The sequence below is a fragment of the Chiroxiphia lanceolata genome, chromosome 10 (assembly GCF_009829145.1).
Source record: "Chiroxiphia lanceolata isolate bChiLan1 chromosome 10, bChiLan1.pri, whole genome shotgun sequence".
NCBI classification, from domain to species: Eukaryota; Metazoa; Chordata; class Aves; order Passeriformes; family Pipridae; genus Chiroxiphia; species Chiroxiphia lanceolata.
Genome location: NC_045646.1, coordinates 15161783 through 15174819, shown reverse-complemented (window position 1 = coordinate 15174819; position 13037 = coordinate 15161783). Strand labels below are relative to the sequence as shown.

The window sequence follows — 13037 nt, the reverse complement described above, 5'->3', positions numbered from 1 at the left end:
GCTTAACAGTTCTTGTCTGTTGGACAAGAATAGTTAAAGAATAGCCAGTGCAATGAGAATATATTAGTTCTTTCTAAATGCAGGTTTACAAAGTGAAATGCTTACAAAATTCATCGATTAGATGAATTGGGAGATTTAAGCCCAAGTATTAAAGATCTCGTTCTCCTGGGGGAGTATCTGGAACTGTGTGCTAGGAATAAGAGCATCATGTCCTCTGCAGGAAAAGATTGTAAGAAGGTTGTTCACTCTGGCCAGGGTACAATGAATAGTGAAATAGTGAAAGGAGGTAACCAAGTGTCTAAGTTCATATAGTAATTCTGGGTGCAATTCTTTTAGAGAATTCTGTGGATTTTGGGACCTAAGTAATTCCTTTTAAAACATAGTTACAGTGGTGATGTGTTAGAGAAAATAACAAAAGGCTCTATACATGAAGGTGTAGGATGAGCTGATCTATTTAACTGCTCACCTCTGCTGGTGAGGGAACATCCTGATCCTGTGAACTCTGGCACTTGCTCATTCTTCCCCTGACCCAATACATCTCACTACTGGAGGGAAGATTGAAGCCAGGGGTAAGGGTGGGCTTCTGCTGGGATAGTGAATTGATCTGATTTATGGAAAACTCAGCCAAGCACTGCAGCTGCTGCAAGGGCAAGGGTGGAAGGGAAACCCTGAGCTTGGAGTGCAGTAATGGAGAAGGAAGGTGGAAGAGCCTGACCTTTCTTTAGTGAGCTGTTGATACCATCTCAGCATTTTGGAACACTCAGTTGCCTTTTCCAGGGGATGTGCTCAAGCTGATTTCCTGTGCCCACAGCATCTTTCTGAAAGGAGTCAGTTTACAGTTTAAAGGGAGATACAGCGAGTGTGTGGAGGAGAGATCCATTGATGATGGGTCTGTAACAGACCACAGCTGTCTCAGGAAACCATATGATCTCACCATAGTTGGAGTCTGGGGAGGTGTTGAGTGAGTACTTACTGTAGTATAGGCTTTTCCTATGTTCTCTCTTCCTCTGTGCACCTGCCAGTGACCACCTTCAGCCTGCCCCCTCCACCCACAGTGACTGGAGAAGTTACATGCAAATAGTTCCTTTTGCCATTTAAAATGTCATGCCAGCAGTGGGTTGTGTGCTATGCATGGCAGCATTTTTTGGGGTCCAATTTAGCTTATTAAATCAAATAAAGCCTCTTGTTTGGACACCTCGTTTATTTTCATCTCAGGTTAGTTCTGGCTATAGACTTACTTTCAAAATATGGTTAAACAGTGTCACAGCTTTGTTCGCTAAATATGTAAAGGAATAAAATCTTTTAAGGATGGTTTTTTTGTGGGCTTTTGCTGGTTTGGTTTTTTTGTTTGTTTTGTGTTTTAAATTATCTGGTTGATTTACTTGGGAAAACAAAGTTCAGGTGCTATGGGCATGTTCATAGCAGGACAGCCTAAGAGGCTTTCTGGATCAGCTGAGCCTCCTCTGTGCTCCTGTTCAGTACTGATGACCTTGGAGTGTGCATGGTGGTAGGGAATGCAATCCTCACTTCTTACCAGAACAGGGGGTACATGGGGACACTTAAGTAGATGGTTCCAAAAGGTTTTCCTGCCTTTGAATTTGTGAATTTGAAGGGGACAAGAAGAAAAAATGCCTTTATGGAAGGTGGTATGTGACAAATGGTGATGTCAGTTTTCTGTTGGCTGCTGACAATTTATTTGGCTGAATTGTAAGGAAAAATGCTCAAGGGCAGGTAGAGGCTGCTCTGGGAGGGAGGGAAGGAAGCAGAACAGTTGACAGAAATTTACTGTGGTATCAGATAACAGTGGTGGTGGGGTTTTGTCTTTCATTTTTTCCCCCAAAGTGAGTTGCTCGATTATATTTGAAACTAAAATGAAAAAGGTGTTTCTGGCATAAGCTCTGTAGCTGAAGGGGAAGGGCATCTTGCTCAAAATAGTGCTATCCTTGCTTGGATTTTATGCTTCTTAACATATTTGTTCTTGTGATTAGTTTGTTTTTGTGATACCTTTCCTTTCTGTCAGTAATTGGAAGGACTGATTGGAATATATGGTATCCAGTCTGGCCTGCTATTCTTGAGAGGGAAGAAAAAACCTTTGGAATTTGATTTTGTGCTTACTTTATATTAGGAAATAGAGAATAAGATCTTTTCAGATAATCAAAATGGACACAATTGCAAAGTCTTTTCCTTTGTGTGTTTTCAGTGTGGAAAAATTAAATGTTTCTAAAGAGAAACCAATTCTGTGTATTCACTAAAAATAAAACTTTGAGCACTGGAAAAATCTACTCATATATAACTCTGCAGGTCAGTATTGAAACAGAAAATGCAAGAGGGTCAGAGCATAAGCATTTGGAAGAGGGCTGACAAATACAACCTGACTTATTACCAAGTTCCTCCCCATCCACCCCCAAAAGAGACAACTTCTCCTCCAAAAAAATTGAAGGATTGTTTGTACGAGGACATGTCACTAGGAATGAAGGACTGACAAGAGGTGTGAGTGAAGTTTCATGATGTGAATCAACTTGGAGAAAGACCAAAAAAAAAAAACAAACCCCAAACCAAAAAACCTCTGAAAACAACACAGGGAAAAATTCTGACATTTACTTAACTTTGTGACTCTGCTGGGATACTGCAGTAAATTTAGTGTTACATTTAGCAGCACTTGTGAACTGAATTTTGTTGCGAAGCTTGACAGCACATGAAAGAGTATTATGTTAGTAAAAATCAGTTCTTTCAAATCAGCCACTCTGTGCAAATAGCCCTGAAGAGGTGCATTTGTTTTATGTCCTAATTATGTCAGTCATTTGATTTTGATATTTAGGGTTAGATGGAAAAAAAGACAATTTCTGAAGGGAACCTTGGAGTAGACAAGAGAAGTTGAAAGAATTCATTGACACCTGCAGGAAATGATTTCATTTTGAAAGTAAAAAACCAGATAATGACCAAAGAAATACAAGGGTGCAGTGTTCTAACGGTGGGGACAGAATGCAGTAGAATAACAGAAAAAAAATCCCTCTATTTTTAGTTCTTTCCACGTCTGTGAACAACTGCAGGTGCCTGCGGGTGAGTGTGGGGTTTTGTTACTTTGATCCAGTTCAAATAAATTTAGTATCTCTGTGCACAAGCTTGTAGAGAAAGAATGAAGATCACAGATTATAAATCATGGAAATTTCATTTTCAGCCACCTGCCTAACTGGATAATAATAAGCCCAATAACCTAATGGTCAGTATTATTTTCACAGCTTAAGGTGATGAAGTTTCAGGATGAGTTAGAGTCTGGGAAAAGACCCAAGAAACCAGGCCAGAGTTTTCAGGAACAGGTTGAACACTATAGAGACAAGCTGCTCCAGAGGGTAAGAACTGTTCTTTTTGTTTGGTTCTACTTCTGTGATAGGCTTTTATTGAGTTTATCAAATGTAAGGTGGCATTAAGTATAATAACACATGGTTCTTGTTAAAATACTACTGTAATGTCAAACTGCATGTTTAAGTCCAAGTGCTTTCTGCAGAATACATATAATCTCCCTTTTTTAATCAAAATACTGTAGTATTTCACACTGTACAGTTGGGTATCGTAGAGTGTGTAGAAACCTTAGAGATCACTTCTAGATCTACTGCATGAAGGAAACTCTGAGATGTAGGAAAGGAAAGGGAGAGCTGTCCATTGAAGATGTTCATCAGACTTTCCATTTTACTTTTAATAATTGATCTGTTGTGCTAAAGGCTTCCCAAGGAAGATAAAGAATGGTATTAAGTACAGCATGTGTGTTTCTGATTCTCCAGTGTCTAAATTTCCTGGGCAGTTCCAGCTCATACATTCACCCAAATGTGACTGATTCTAATAGTAGTCCTCTCTGGACTATGAAGTCACAGTGGCTTTAAAAATTATCATCATCTGTAAGATATCACGTGACCTCAAATCTTTGAAACACAACAAAAGAACACAGAACCTCTTTGGACAGTGTGTTTAGTGAGGGAGGGTAAGGGACAGTGGCTTTCACAGCCTGGCAGATCAGGGATGACATAGGTACCCCTGCAGTTTCTTGGAAGCTGAGTACAAATAAGCAGTTTCCACCAAGTGTTTGTTGCTTGTTATTTGCTTTATTTGGGGTTCAGTATCTGACTAATTCACTAAAGCAATTTTCCATAGTACCTTGAAGAAGGAGACTTGTAAAAATTAGGCAAGCTGATCCCTGAAGGAGATGTATACCTTGGAGGTTGATATTAGCAGTTAAGACTTCAATTTTTATAAGTATTTTCCTTTTAAATGTAGTTGTATCTTAAAGCTTACGACTTCCTCAGTATTTTCTGTAAAAAAATGATTTATACAGTAAACACAGAATTTTTAGTGAGACAGTAGCTTAAACGAGCAGAAATTGTAACCCTGATAAATTTTTAGATGCCTTGTGTTGAAGTAGTTCAGCCAGCTAACAATATTTCAGATTTTTAATAATTACCTCTTTCACTTTCAATTATGAAGGTAATATATAGTTAAGAAATATTTAATGATAATCATAATAGTTCTTTAAAACAGTAATAACCCTGTTGTTAAGAGAATAACTTTCTTTTGCTTTAATGCCCTAATAAAGTTAGTTTTTATAACAGTAATGTAATACTGGTTCTTCTGTGTAAAGAAAATGTGAGAGTAGATGAGTGTAGCTGTTCTGGTATTTCCTGCACTTGTGTTATTTCCTCTCCTTCTACTGTTTTGTTCTGTTTTTCCCTCCCTCCTTTCTTTCACTTAGCTAAATCACCCCTTCTGTATCTTCTTAATGGAGTATACAGGGAATATCTGTTTATTTTTTGCCATGGAAGGCATTTTTTTTAATGCTGATACTTAAAAACACATCTCTCGATATCTGTGTGTTCAGACTCGCTGGTGGTTTAGGTTTATTTTTCTATAGTTAATTTTCTATTTGTGACAGATGAGGTGTACTCAGGGTATGTATTTTCTTACCAAATGGTGCTATTGATACATAGAAATGGACTTATAGTTGGTTTTGACAGAGTAGATGTTATTGCAGAATCTTGCTTGTATTTTTATGTAGTCTTTAAATATCTTGTAGTTATGAGATTATCTCAGTTTTCAGTCTGGATTAACGAGGTTGAATACATATAAGAAGTTTCTGATATTCTTTCATGTTTTTTAGATACTCAGATTTTCTCACACAGGGTGACATCTTTCACATTTTTGTTAGTGTTTGTGTTCCAGTGAATGTTTGTGCTGTGTCCAAAGCAGGAGGAAAGGTTGAAAGAGCAGGGATGGTGTGACCATTAGTTCAGGTCATGTGCTGTGTTCCCTCAGTGCTCAGTGCTTTTGTGCTGTTTGTGATCAGCTTGGTTGCCTTTAATAATGAGTCACACCTCATCTGAAATCATCAATGCTTCTAATAATTTAGGAAAAAGAAAAAGAGATGGAAAGAGAACGGGACAGAGACAAAAAGGACAAGGAAAAGTCTGAGACCAGGTCCAAGGATAAGAAGGAAAAGGAGGAATGTACACCCACACGAAAAGAGAGGTATGGCTTTCCTTGGAATAAACTGGATGAGAGGAAAAACCTCACAGTGTCTTTGTATGCAATGGCACCCTTGACACTACATTGTATCATGTGTCTTATTTTAAAAGAAAACCACAAAAGCACCCAAGCAAAACAACAAACACCCAACAACAATAAACATGCTTTGGCTATTAAAACATGCTTCAAGATTGTAAAGGAATGGTCATTTTTATGCTGCCCCAAGTCAGGTACTGTACCCCTTTGAACAGAGTCCCCTTTTGGAAGAAATGTAAAATGATGACCAGTTGAAAACAGGGTCTGTTAACTCTTGTAGCAGTGAATTGCCTGCAGTGCTTTATAAAGTCAGAAAACTGTCCTGAGGACAGACCACAAGTGAATTGTAGTGCAATTCACCACAAGTGAATCATAGTGCAAATCCTTCTGAACAACTGGTTTTGGGGTAGTTGATTGTACACTTTGATCATCTAATACTTGTATAGCCAAACTCTGCCAGGGTTTTAAGTGTAGATATGGTAAAAGGCCCTGCCTTTCAGGAAGCTATGACAGAATGTTTTTACACTGTAAGGTGACTCACAGGCCTTCATTTTTTTTCCGCAAAATCTGTTGCACACGTTGGACTTGATTTTTTTTTTTAAATAATAAAACACTGCACTTTATTTGCATAACTGTTATAACATTACGTTGGCAAAGGAAAAGCTGTAGAGAAAGGGATAAATTTTCTTAACCCCCGTTTTCCCCTGTGTGTGTGGCCACCCTGCCCGCAGGAAGAGGCGGCACAGCACGTCCCCCAGCCCGTCCCGCAGCAGCGGCAGCCGCAGAGCCAAATCCCCGTCCCCCAAGTCGGAGCGCTCGGAGCGCTCGGAACGGTCCCACAAAGAGAGCTCCCGGTCCCGGTCATCACACAAAGATTCTCCCAGAGATGTCAGTAAAAAAGGCAAGAGGTAAGCTGGTATCTTCTCTGTTTTGGGAAGCACACAGGTGTGTGTTGGGTGGGGTTTGTGTGTTTGTTTTAGCAGAGCACATTTGATACTCACGTACTTTCTCTCATGATGGTTTTGTTTAACTGTTTAGTGATCATTTTGAGGAATGCTGCTTTAAACCACAGCACCTTGCTGCTTTCTCATCTTTTTATTTTCAAAGGACAAATCTTCTATAGCCCTTTTAAAATTTCTGTACTCCTGCTATAAAACCACTTACATTACAGTGAACATGCAGTCTTTTACACTGAGGAGCTTACATGAAGCTCCTCTCTCCCCTAGTTTGTTTTTTAAGGGAAAAAAGTCTAGATTAGATACTTCTTATGGGGCTTTGTTTCTGAACTAGGTATTTCCTAATCTCCAAACTGACACAAATATTTGTCTCTAGTTAATGTTAAACTTGAGGTGAAATTTTACTAATGTATCAATGCTGCTGTAACTTGAAACTTGAAAGTTCAGCTTCCACTTGTTTTAGAGGTGTAGAATATCTTATTGATATAAAATTCCTCAGTCATGCTGAGGAAAATGCCTTTGCTGTTGAGAAAATCATAGTACATAAGTAAGGATTTCAAACAGAAGTAGAAAAGCACTGGAGGTTTTTCATTAGAGTCAATACAATGGTTATTCAATTTTGATTATATTAGATCAATGTGTTAGGTTTGGGTTAGATGACAGTAAGTTTATCCAGTGTCTATTCTTTTTCTATGGGGTTACATCACAAACTGAATGTGTTTGATGAGAATCAAAAGTATTTAACTTTTCACACAATTCAACATAATTTTTCATTTCTATATGGACATAGGCTGCCATTATTACAAGAGCCAAGGTAGTTGAGGCATGTGTGGAAAGTTGTGAATTCTCGATGTGGGTTTAAAGGCACAAATTGGTGTTATTTTTCTTGTGGATTCTAAGCACTGTTAAGCTCAAAATACTCTAAAAACTTACAAGGCAAAGATTGCCTTTTTCTCAAAAACAAGGTATCATTCTATTACTTTCCCTTACTAGGGAAAAATATTTTTCTACCTTGTTTGGCTCAATAAGTGAATGCCAAATAACTGCAGAAGAAGATGCTGTTATCAATTAGTGTTTGACATAAAACCTTATTTTTTTTGCAGATCACCATCTGGCTCCAGGACACCCAAAAGATCAAGAAGATCACGATCCAGATCCCCTAAAAAGTCAGGGAAAAAATCCAGGTCTCAGTCCCGTTCTCCTCACAGATCTCACAAGAAGTCAAAGAAAAGCAAACACTGACAATGTTAATATTTTTTATGATGCTGTCACTTACTGGAAATGCGGTTTTGTTTTTGTGCCTGAACAGTCTGTTAAAAAACAAAAAAGCATTCCTGATTATTTTTTTTTGTGAATGCACGTGTATACTCATGAGTATCGGCATCTGTAGACCTGTCATTGTTTTATATTGTACAAATATCTTCATTGTGACTATTTCCCAAAAGAAACATTTTTGTGTTTAGAAGTTTCATCAGAAATGTGTGTAACTGATCTGCTGGCAGTAGTGATATTTTGTTTTAGAATGTTGTGACATAGCAGAAATAACTCAAATGTTCCCCTTTTTGTAGCTTTGACAATACGAATTAGATTTCAAATAAAATCTGAACAGAAAATGAAAATGTTGTTTTCTTGCCCCACTGGTGATACAGATCTCTAAGGGAATGCAGAGTTTGTTTGGAAGTACCGTGTATTTCAGACAGGCTGTGGTGCTTGGACCTTTGAGTGTAGTGCAGTTCTGTTCCTGTTTTCACTAGTTTGACTATCCAGATAAAAGCACCTTCTGAATCCAGTGGATGAGTTTTCTCTCCTGCTGTGAGATTGTATTCTAAGAGCAGTTGAACAGTCTGGTACTTACTCTGATAAGCTTTACAAGTAAATCTTTGCTTCCTATTTCTCCATTTTAATTGCAGGGAATATTTGTAACACCGGAGTAATGTTTTTGTTCGTTTTTCACAAAGGGCCTCTGCAGAGACACCTCCCATGGCTGTGCATGTACAGCACATACACCACGGCTCAGGAGCAGGCCGAGTTCGTGGCACACATGGGGAACACTGAAAGGACAGCAACCCTGAGGCTCTCTGACTTCCTAGGTGTAGATACAATAATTGCAACCTACAGGACACTCTTGTTTGCTAAAACTGGTTTTTACTCCAAAAGGACAGCTTTTACATTATTTTATTGAATTTATTCCTCTGTTATGGAAATTCTTCAAAATAGGAAAAATTCATTTTTTATTACATATTTATTAATATTTTGAATCAAGAGGCTGTTTAACTTTTTTTCTTTTCATGAGAAAGGCTTTCCCTTCTCCAAATCTGTTGTGTGTGTTAGGCATTGATGTGGCTTTAAATTACTCCACCCTGGTCTCTTGCCATGCAACCTTTCCGTGGGTGGGAGAGGGGGAGGGATGAGGAACGGGGAGGGTTCAGTGTTTATATGTGGAGGTGTGGGGATATTGTAATAAAAACATAAAATTAAAGGGATCTGGCCTCTCGTGAACTGTTTGTAAAAGCAGAAGCTGTGCTTCACTGCAGGCACAGAGTGCTGGATGAGGGCCTGCTCTTACACTGGGGTGTCCACGGGCTTTACATAGAGATTTGTAAATGTGCTGGGGAAAATCTTGCCTTGTACTTGTATATAACCTCATTGCAGCACTTTCAGAAGCAGGATCTAAAAGGTCTTTGGGAAAAAAAAAATATATTTTCTCTGGTTTTTTTCCTGATGGGAGACATAGTTATAAGATTATATAAATTGTTGCAAATGTGAGAATTAAGTGAGAATTCTCTTTGCTAATGAGAACCTTGAGATGATCTGGAGCACTGAAAATGTGGAGAATGCATGTGTACTGTGAAGACTTTCATAGAATGGGTATTGAATAGATGCACTGATAATGAGAATGAATACCCCTTTTATTGGTTTGTATTGCATTATAAAGACTTTGTTTCAGAAATATGCAGAGTTTATTTTTTATATTTTTCTTTCTCCTGTAACATAAGGTGCTTCAGATGCATAGATTTTGGTAGCTAAACTATTAGAAACACATTTTTTTTTTTCCCTAAATTCTGTGTATTTGCACCTGGAACAGACTAGATGATGCTTTCTGGAACAAAAAGTAGGTACTAAAATCAGTTGGGAACAGGGAGAATCCTGGCTGCTGTGGGAAGTCAATCACTTCAGATCCAATTAACTTCTTTATTACTTTCATCTTGTAGCTGTTTATAAGTGGAGGAGTGATAAATGTCAATGTTCTGGGTCAAGTGAGACTAAAGATGGTTTGCCACAGGAATATTCTATCTGCAGAATCAATTGTATATTTCATTTAATAGCTAAAAACCCTCAGGGTAGAAAATCACTTAGCATTTCAGGTACTTTTCAATAATTAATTTTTATTTCAGCTTTTATAAAATTCTCATCAGTGATTATAAAAGACTCAAGCCAAGTAGAAAGAGAGCTAAAGGAGCACACCCAATAGATTTTATTTGGTAATCACTTTATTATGCAATACCTTTTTTCAGTATCTATTTTCTAAATACTATTCTCGTACCTCTTGTTCTTTGCTTCATATCCTGGGCTCTAGAACAGCTGTTTCTTCATCTAATAGTCTCTTAAGAGCAATTAAGAATCTGTATCCTTAACTGGATTCCTGGTTTTTTGTCCTGCAGAAAAGAGCATCTTTTGATCCTCCTTACTCTGTTGATTTCTTCCTTGCTTTTATAGTTTTGTTTATAGCTTGGCTTTTCCGCAAAGAAGAGCGTGAAGGAGACAGCATCTGGTAACAAATATTTTGTAAAATATGCAAGTTAAAGACTTAAAATTAGGCTGCTTGTGCAATTTATTTTTCTTTAGGTCATGTTGCAGTAACAAGGTACAGTCACAGTATGCCATTACTATGTGACTTGTGTTTCTGCAGCCTTTTGGGGTGAAATGGTGAACAGAGTAATGTAAGTACTGATCCTGGGATTCAGGAAGTAGCATGCAGATGAATCCTTGTGAAATAAAGTTCTGACCTGGGGAGTTGTGGTCCCAGTGGTTTCTGTGGTTGTAGAGGAAGAGAGCCCCATTATGCTGTGAGACCCCTCAGTCTGTGAGTGTCCAGCCCTGTGCTTTGGGAGAGGGAGGAGGCATTGAGTGGGTAACAGGCTTCCCTGTCCTCTCCTGCTCTATGGATGATAGGAGAGGTAAATATTCATGCTTTAGTGTTTAGGTTTAGCCAAAGCAGAGGAAGCGAGTGTAGCTTGCTACAGCTGAGTTCTGGTGCTGCTGAGAACCCCCTGGCACCTGAAGGGCCCATCTTGGAGTGGGGTCACCTTGGAAAAGGGAATATCCATGGTGTGTTCCCAGACATGTGTCTGACATGTTTTGGTGAAGCCTACTCCACACTCCAGGACATCCCAATGTTTATGGAAAGGCCTTCTCAGTATGTGGTTACAGCTGCACTCTCTTCTGAGCTGAGAGTGTGTCCATAAGGCTTGGTCAGGCTCAGCCCTGACTGTGGGCCCTGTCCCAGTGCAGAAAAGCTGCTTGGGGCATAGAGTCTCCTTCCAACAATTAAAAGTATTTCCTTACCAGTGTTACAGAAGTGTTTGTAGTTGAACTGCCTTTTTTAAACTCTCTGACTTCCTTTGACTTCTGTGCACACTAGCTGCATGTATTTTTTGTGCTATTTGAGGAAGAGTTGATTTCTGAAGGTCAGTGTCAGGCTATTGTTTGGGCACTAGGCACGTGCAATGTGGTCTCCCCCCACCTCCTCTTTGCAGGCTTTGAGGTGTGAGAATCAACCACTTGGGAGCAATGGTAACAGAATATGTTTTCCAAAGCATCTATTTAGACTAGCAATGATTGCTAGTGTGAGTTCACCTGTCCCAGTGACATGAGAGTGACAAGTTTATGTAACATGACTTAAAAGGCAGGATCTTGTGATGACAAAAGCAAGATCAGCCAAAAATGGCAAATCTGTTCTGACCATCTTTGACCACTACAGGCAGGTTGCTTGTGGGGTTTTCCTCCACAGGCATGTACAGTGCTTTAGTGGAATTAATGCTTTTAATAAATAAAAATCAGAAGCCTGGTTGTATTGCTGCAGATGGATTAGGGTCTGAACTTGGTATCTAATTTTTAGATAGGTGGCTTGCTGTTCTTTCATACAGCTGCGTGAGGAGTTTGGGGAGGGACATTTCCCAGCCATTGTGGGTCTACACTGAACACTTAAGGTAAATTCTCTACAGCTGAGACAGCAGCAGTGGGATAACCTAGATGAGAATTCTGCAGTTATCGTCTCTTAAAATCAACTGCTCAGCATCATGAGATTTATCAAATTACAAACCTGATATTGACAGTCAAACCCTGAAAATTGTATCAGAGTTTACTTTTCTGAATAAGGCTGTTGAATTAATGTATTTTATTAAAAAAGCTCATAGTAGTGTTTTAAAATTTCGTTTTGTTGTCATTGCTGCATGAGCTGTTGCAAGACTTTCAATTCTTTGCTGGTTCATGCCTCTGCTGTAGCTGCTGCTCCTCAGTTCAACCACTCTGGTAAGAATCATAACTAAAATGCTAATTTAATTTTGTCCAAATCTCTTTCCCATGTAGGATGCAGAAGTCATAAACAATTGCATACTATTTTTTCCTCCACCTGCTTCTGTCAGCACAGTCAGTTTTCATGGGTAAGCCTCTGCCATTTGTCACTTCTGATGTCTAATCTTGTGCTGGGATGTTCTATGTATAACTCTGTCATAAGCTGTAAAGTTTTCTGTTTGTGGTTATTTAGAGGGGAAATGATAGCTTCACATGGCCTTTTTTGTCTTACTTGCTTTTGGGTTTGTATTTTATGCAGAAATTTTTCCAAATGACACGGCGACAATAAAATTGTCAGTTTGCTGATATCCAGAAATGGTTTTATTTTTATCCTGGAAGAGAGCAATGTTTGTGCCTGTTACGCACGAGCAGTTTCTTGGCCTCATCTGCTCTTCTGCTGGTTGATGCTGGTTCTGCCTGTGCTGTTGAACTGTAGTGGCTGCCGCTGTTCCTCTGTCAACAGTGACCTCTGTGCTCCTCAAACTTATTAATGAGGCATGGGCTGCTCACTGTGTAGTTGTCTGTATAATTCTCTCCTGAACCAAAAAAACTCCCACTTGGAGCTGCTGCTCAGATTCAGAGAGGATGAGCAGTTTTCCAGTACTCACAGTGGTTTGTGGGAACTGCAGGTGAAGGGAACAGAGCCCATGTCATGCTGTAGTGGGAAGTTGTTGCTGTGCCTGAGCCAGTGTTGCACTTTGGTGCTGCTGTGTGGTGCAGGTCCTGTTCCTGCCTTCCCTGTGCCTCTTGTTCTCTTACTTTTCTGTCCTTTCTGCTGGTTTGTTTGACAGCTTTCCTCTTGGAAAGGTAGGGCAGGCACAGGGTGGGCAGGTCTGTGGGATGAAGTGCACGGGAGGCAGGACATGTGGAAGTGGGACCATCTCATGGCAGCAGTGAGCTCTTACCCTGGCTGTGCCTCTCCTCTCCTTTTCTCCAACTTGAACCCATCAGTCAAAGTCG

General features: G+C 39.4%; 1 protein-coding gene across 5 annotated transcripts in view; it reads left to right on the top strand.

Annotated features, from left to right (window-relative positions):
• U2SURP (U2 snRNP associated SURP domain containing) overlaps nt 1-8122 on the top strand; it is a 42885-nt gene extending 34763 nt beyond the window's left edge. For all 5 annotated transcript variants that reach the window (XM_032698154.1, XM_032698153.1, XM_032698157.1 and 2 more), the window contains 4 exons: nt 3240-3350; nt 5396-5514; nt 6279-6455; nt 7607-8122. In XM_032698154.1, the coding sequence (XP_032554045.1) occupies nt 3240-3350; nt 5396-5514; nt 6279-6455; nt 7607-7745 (546 nt within the window). In that variant the 3' untranslated portion in view covers nt 7746-8122. The remainder of the gene's footprint in view (nt 1-3239; nt 3351-5395; nt 5515-6278; nt 6456-7606) is intronic.
• Nucleotides 8123-13037: the final 4915 nt, after the last annotated feature.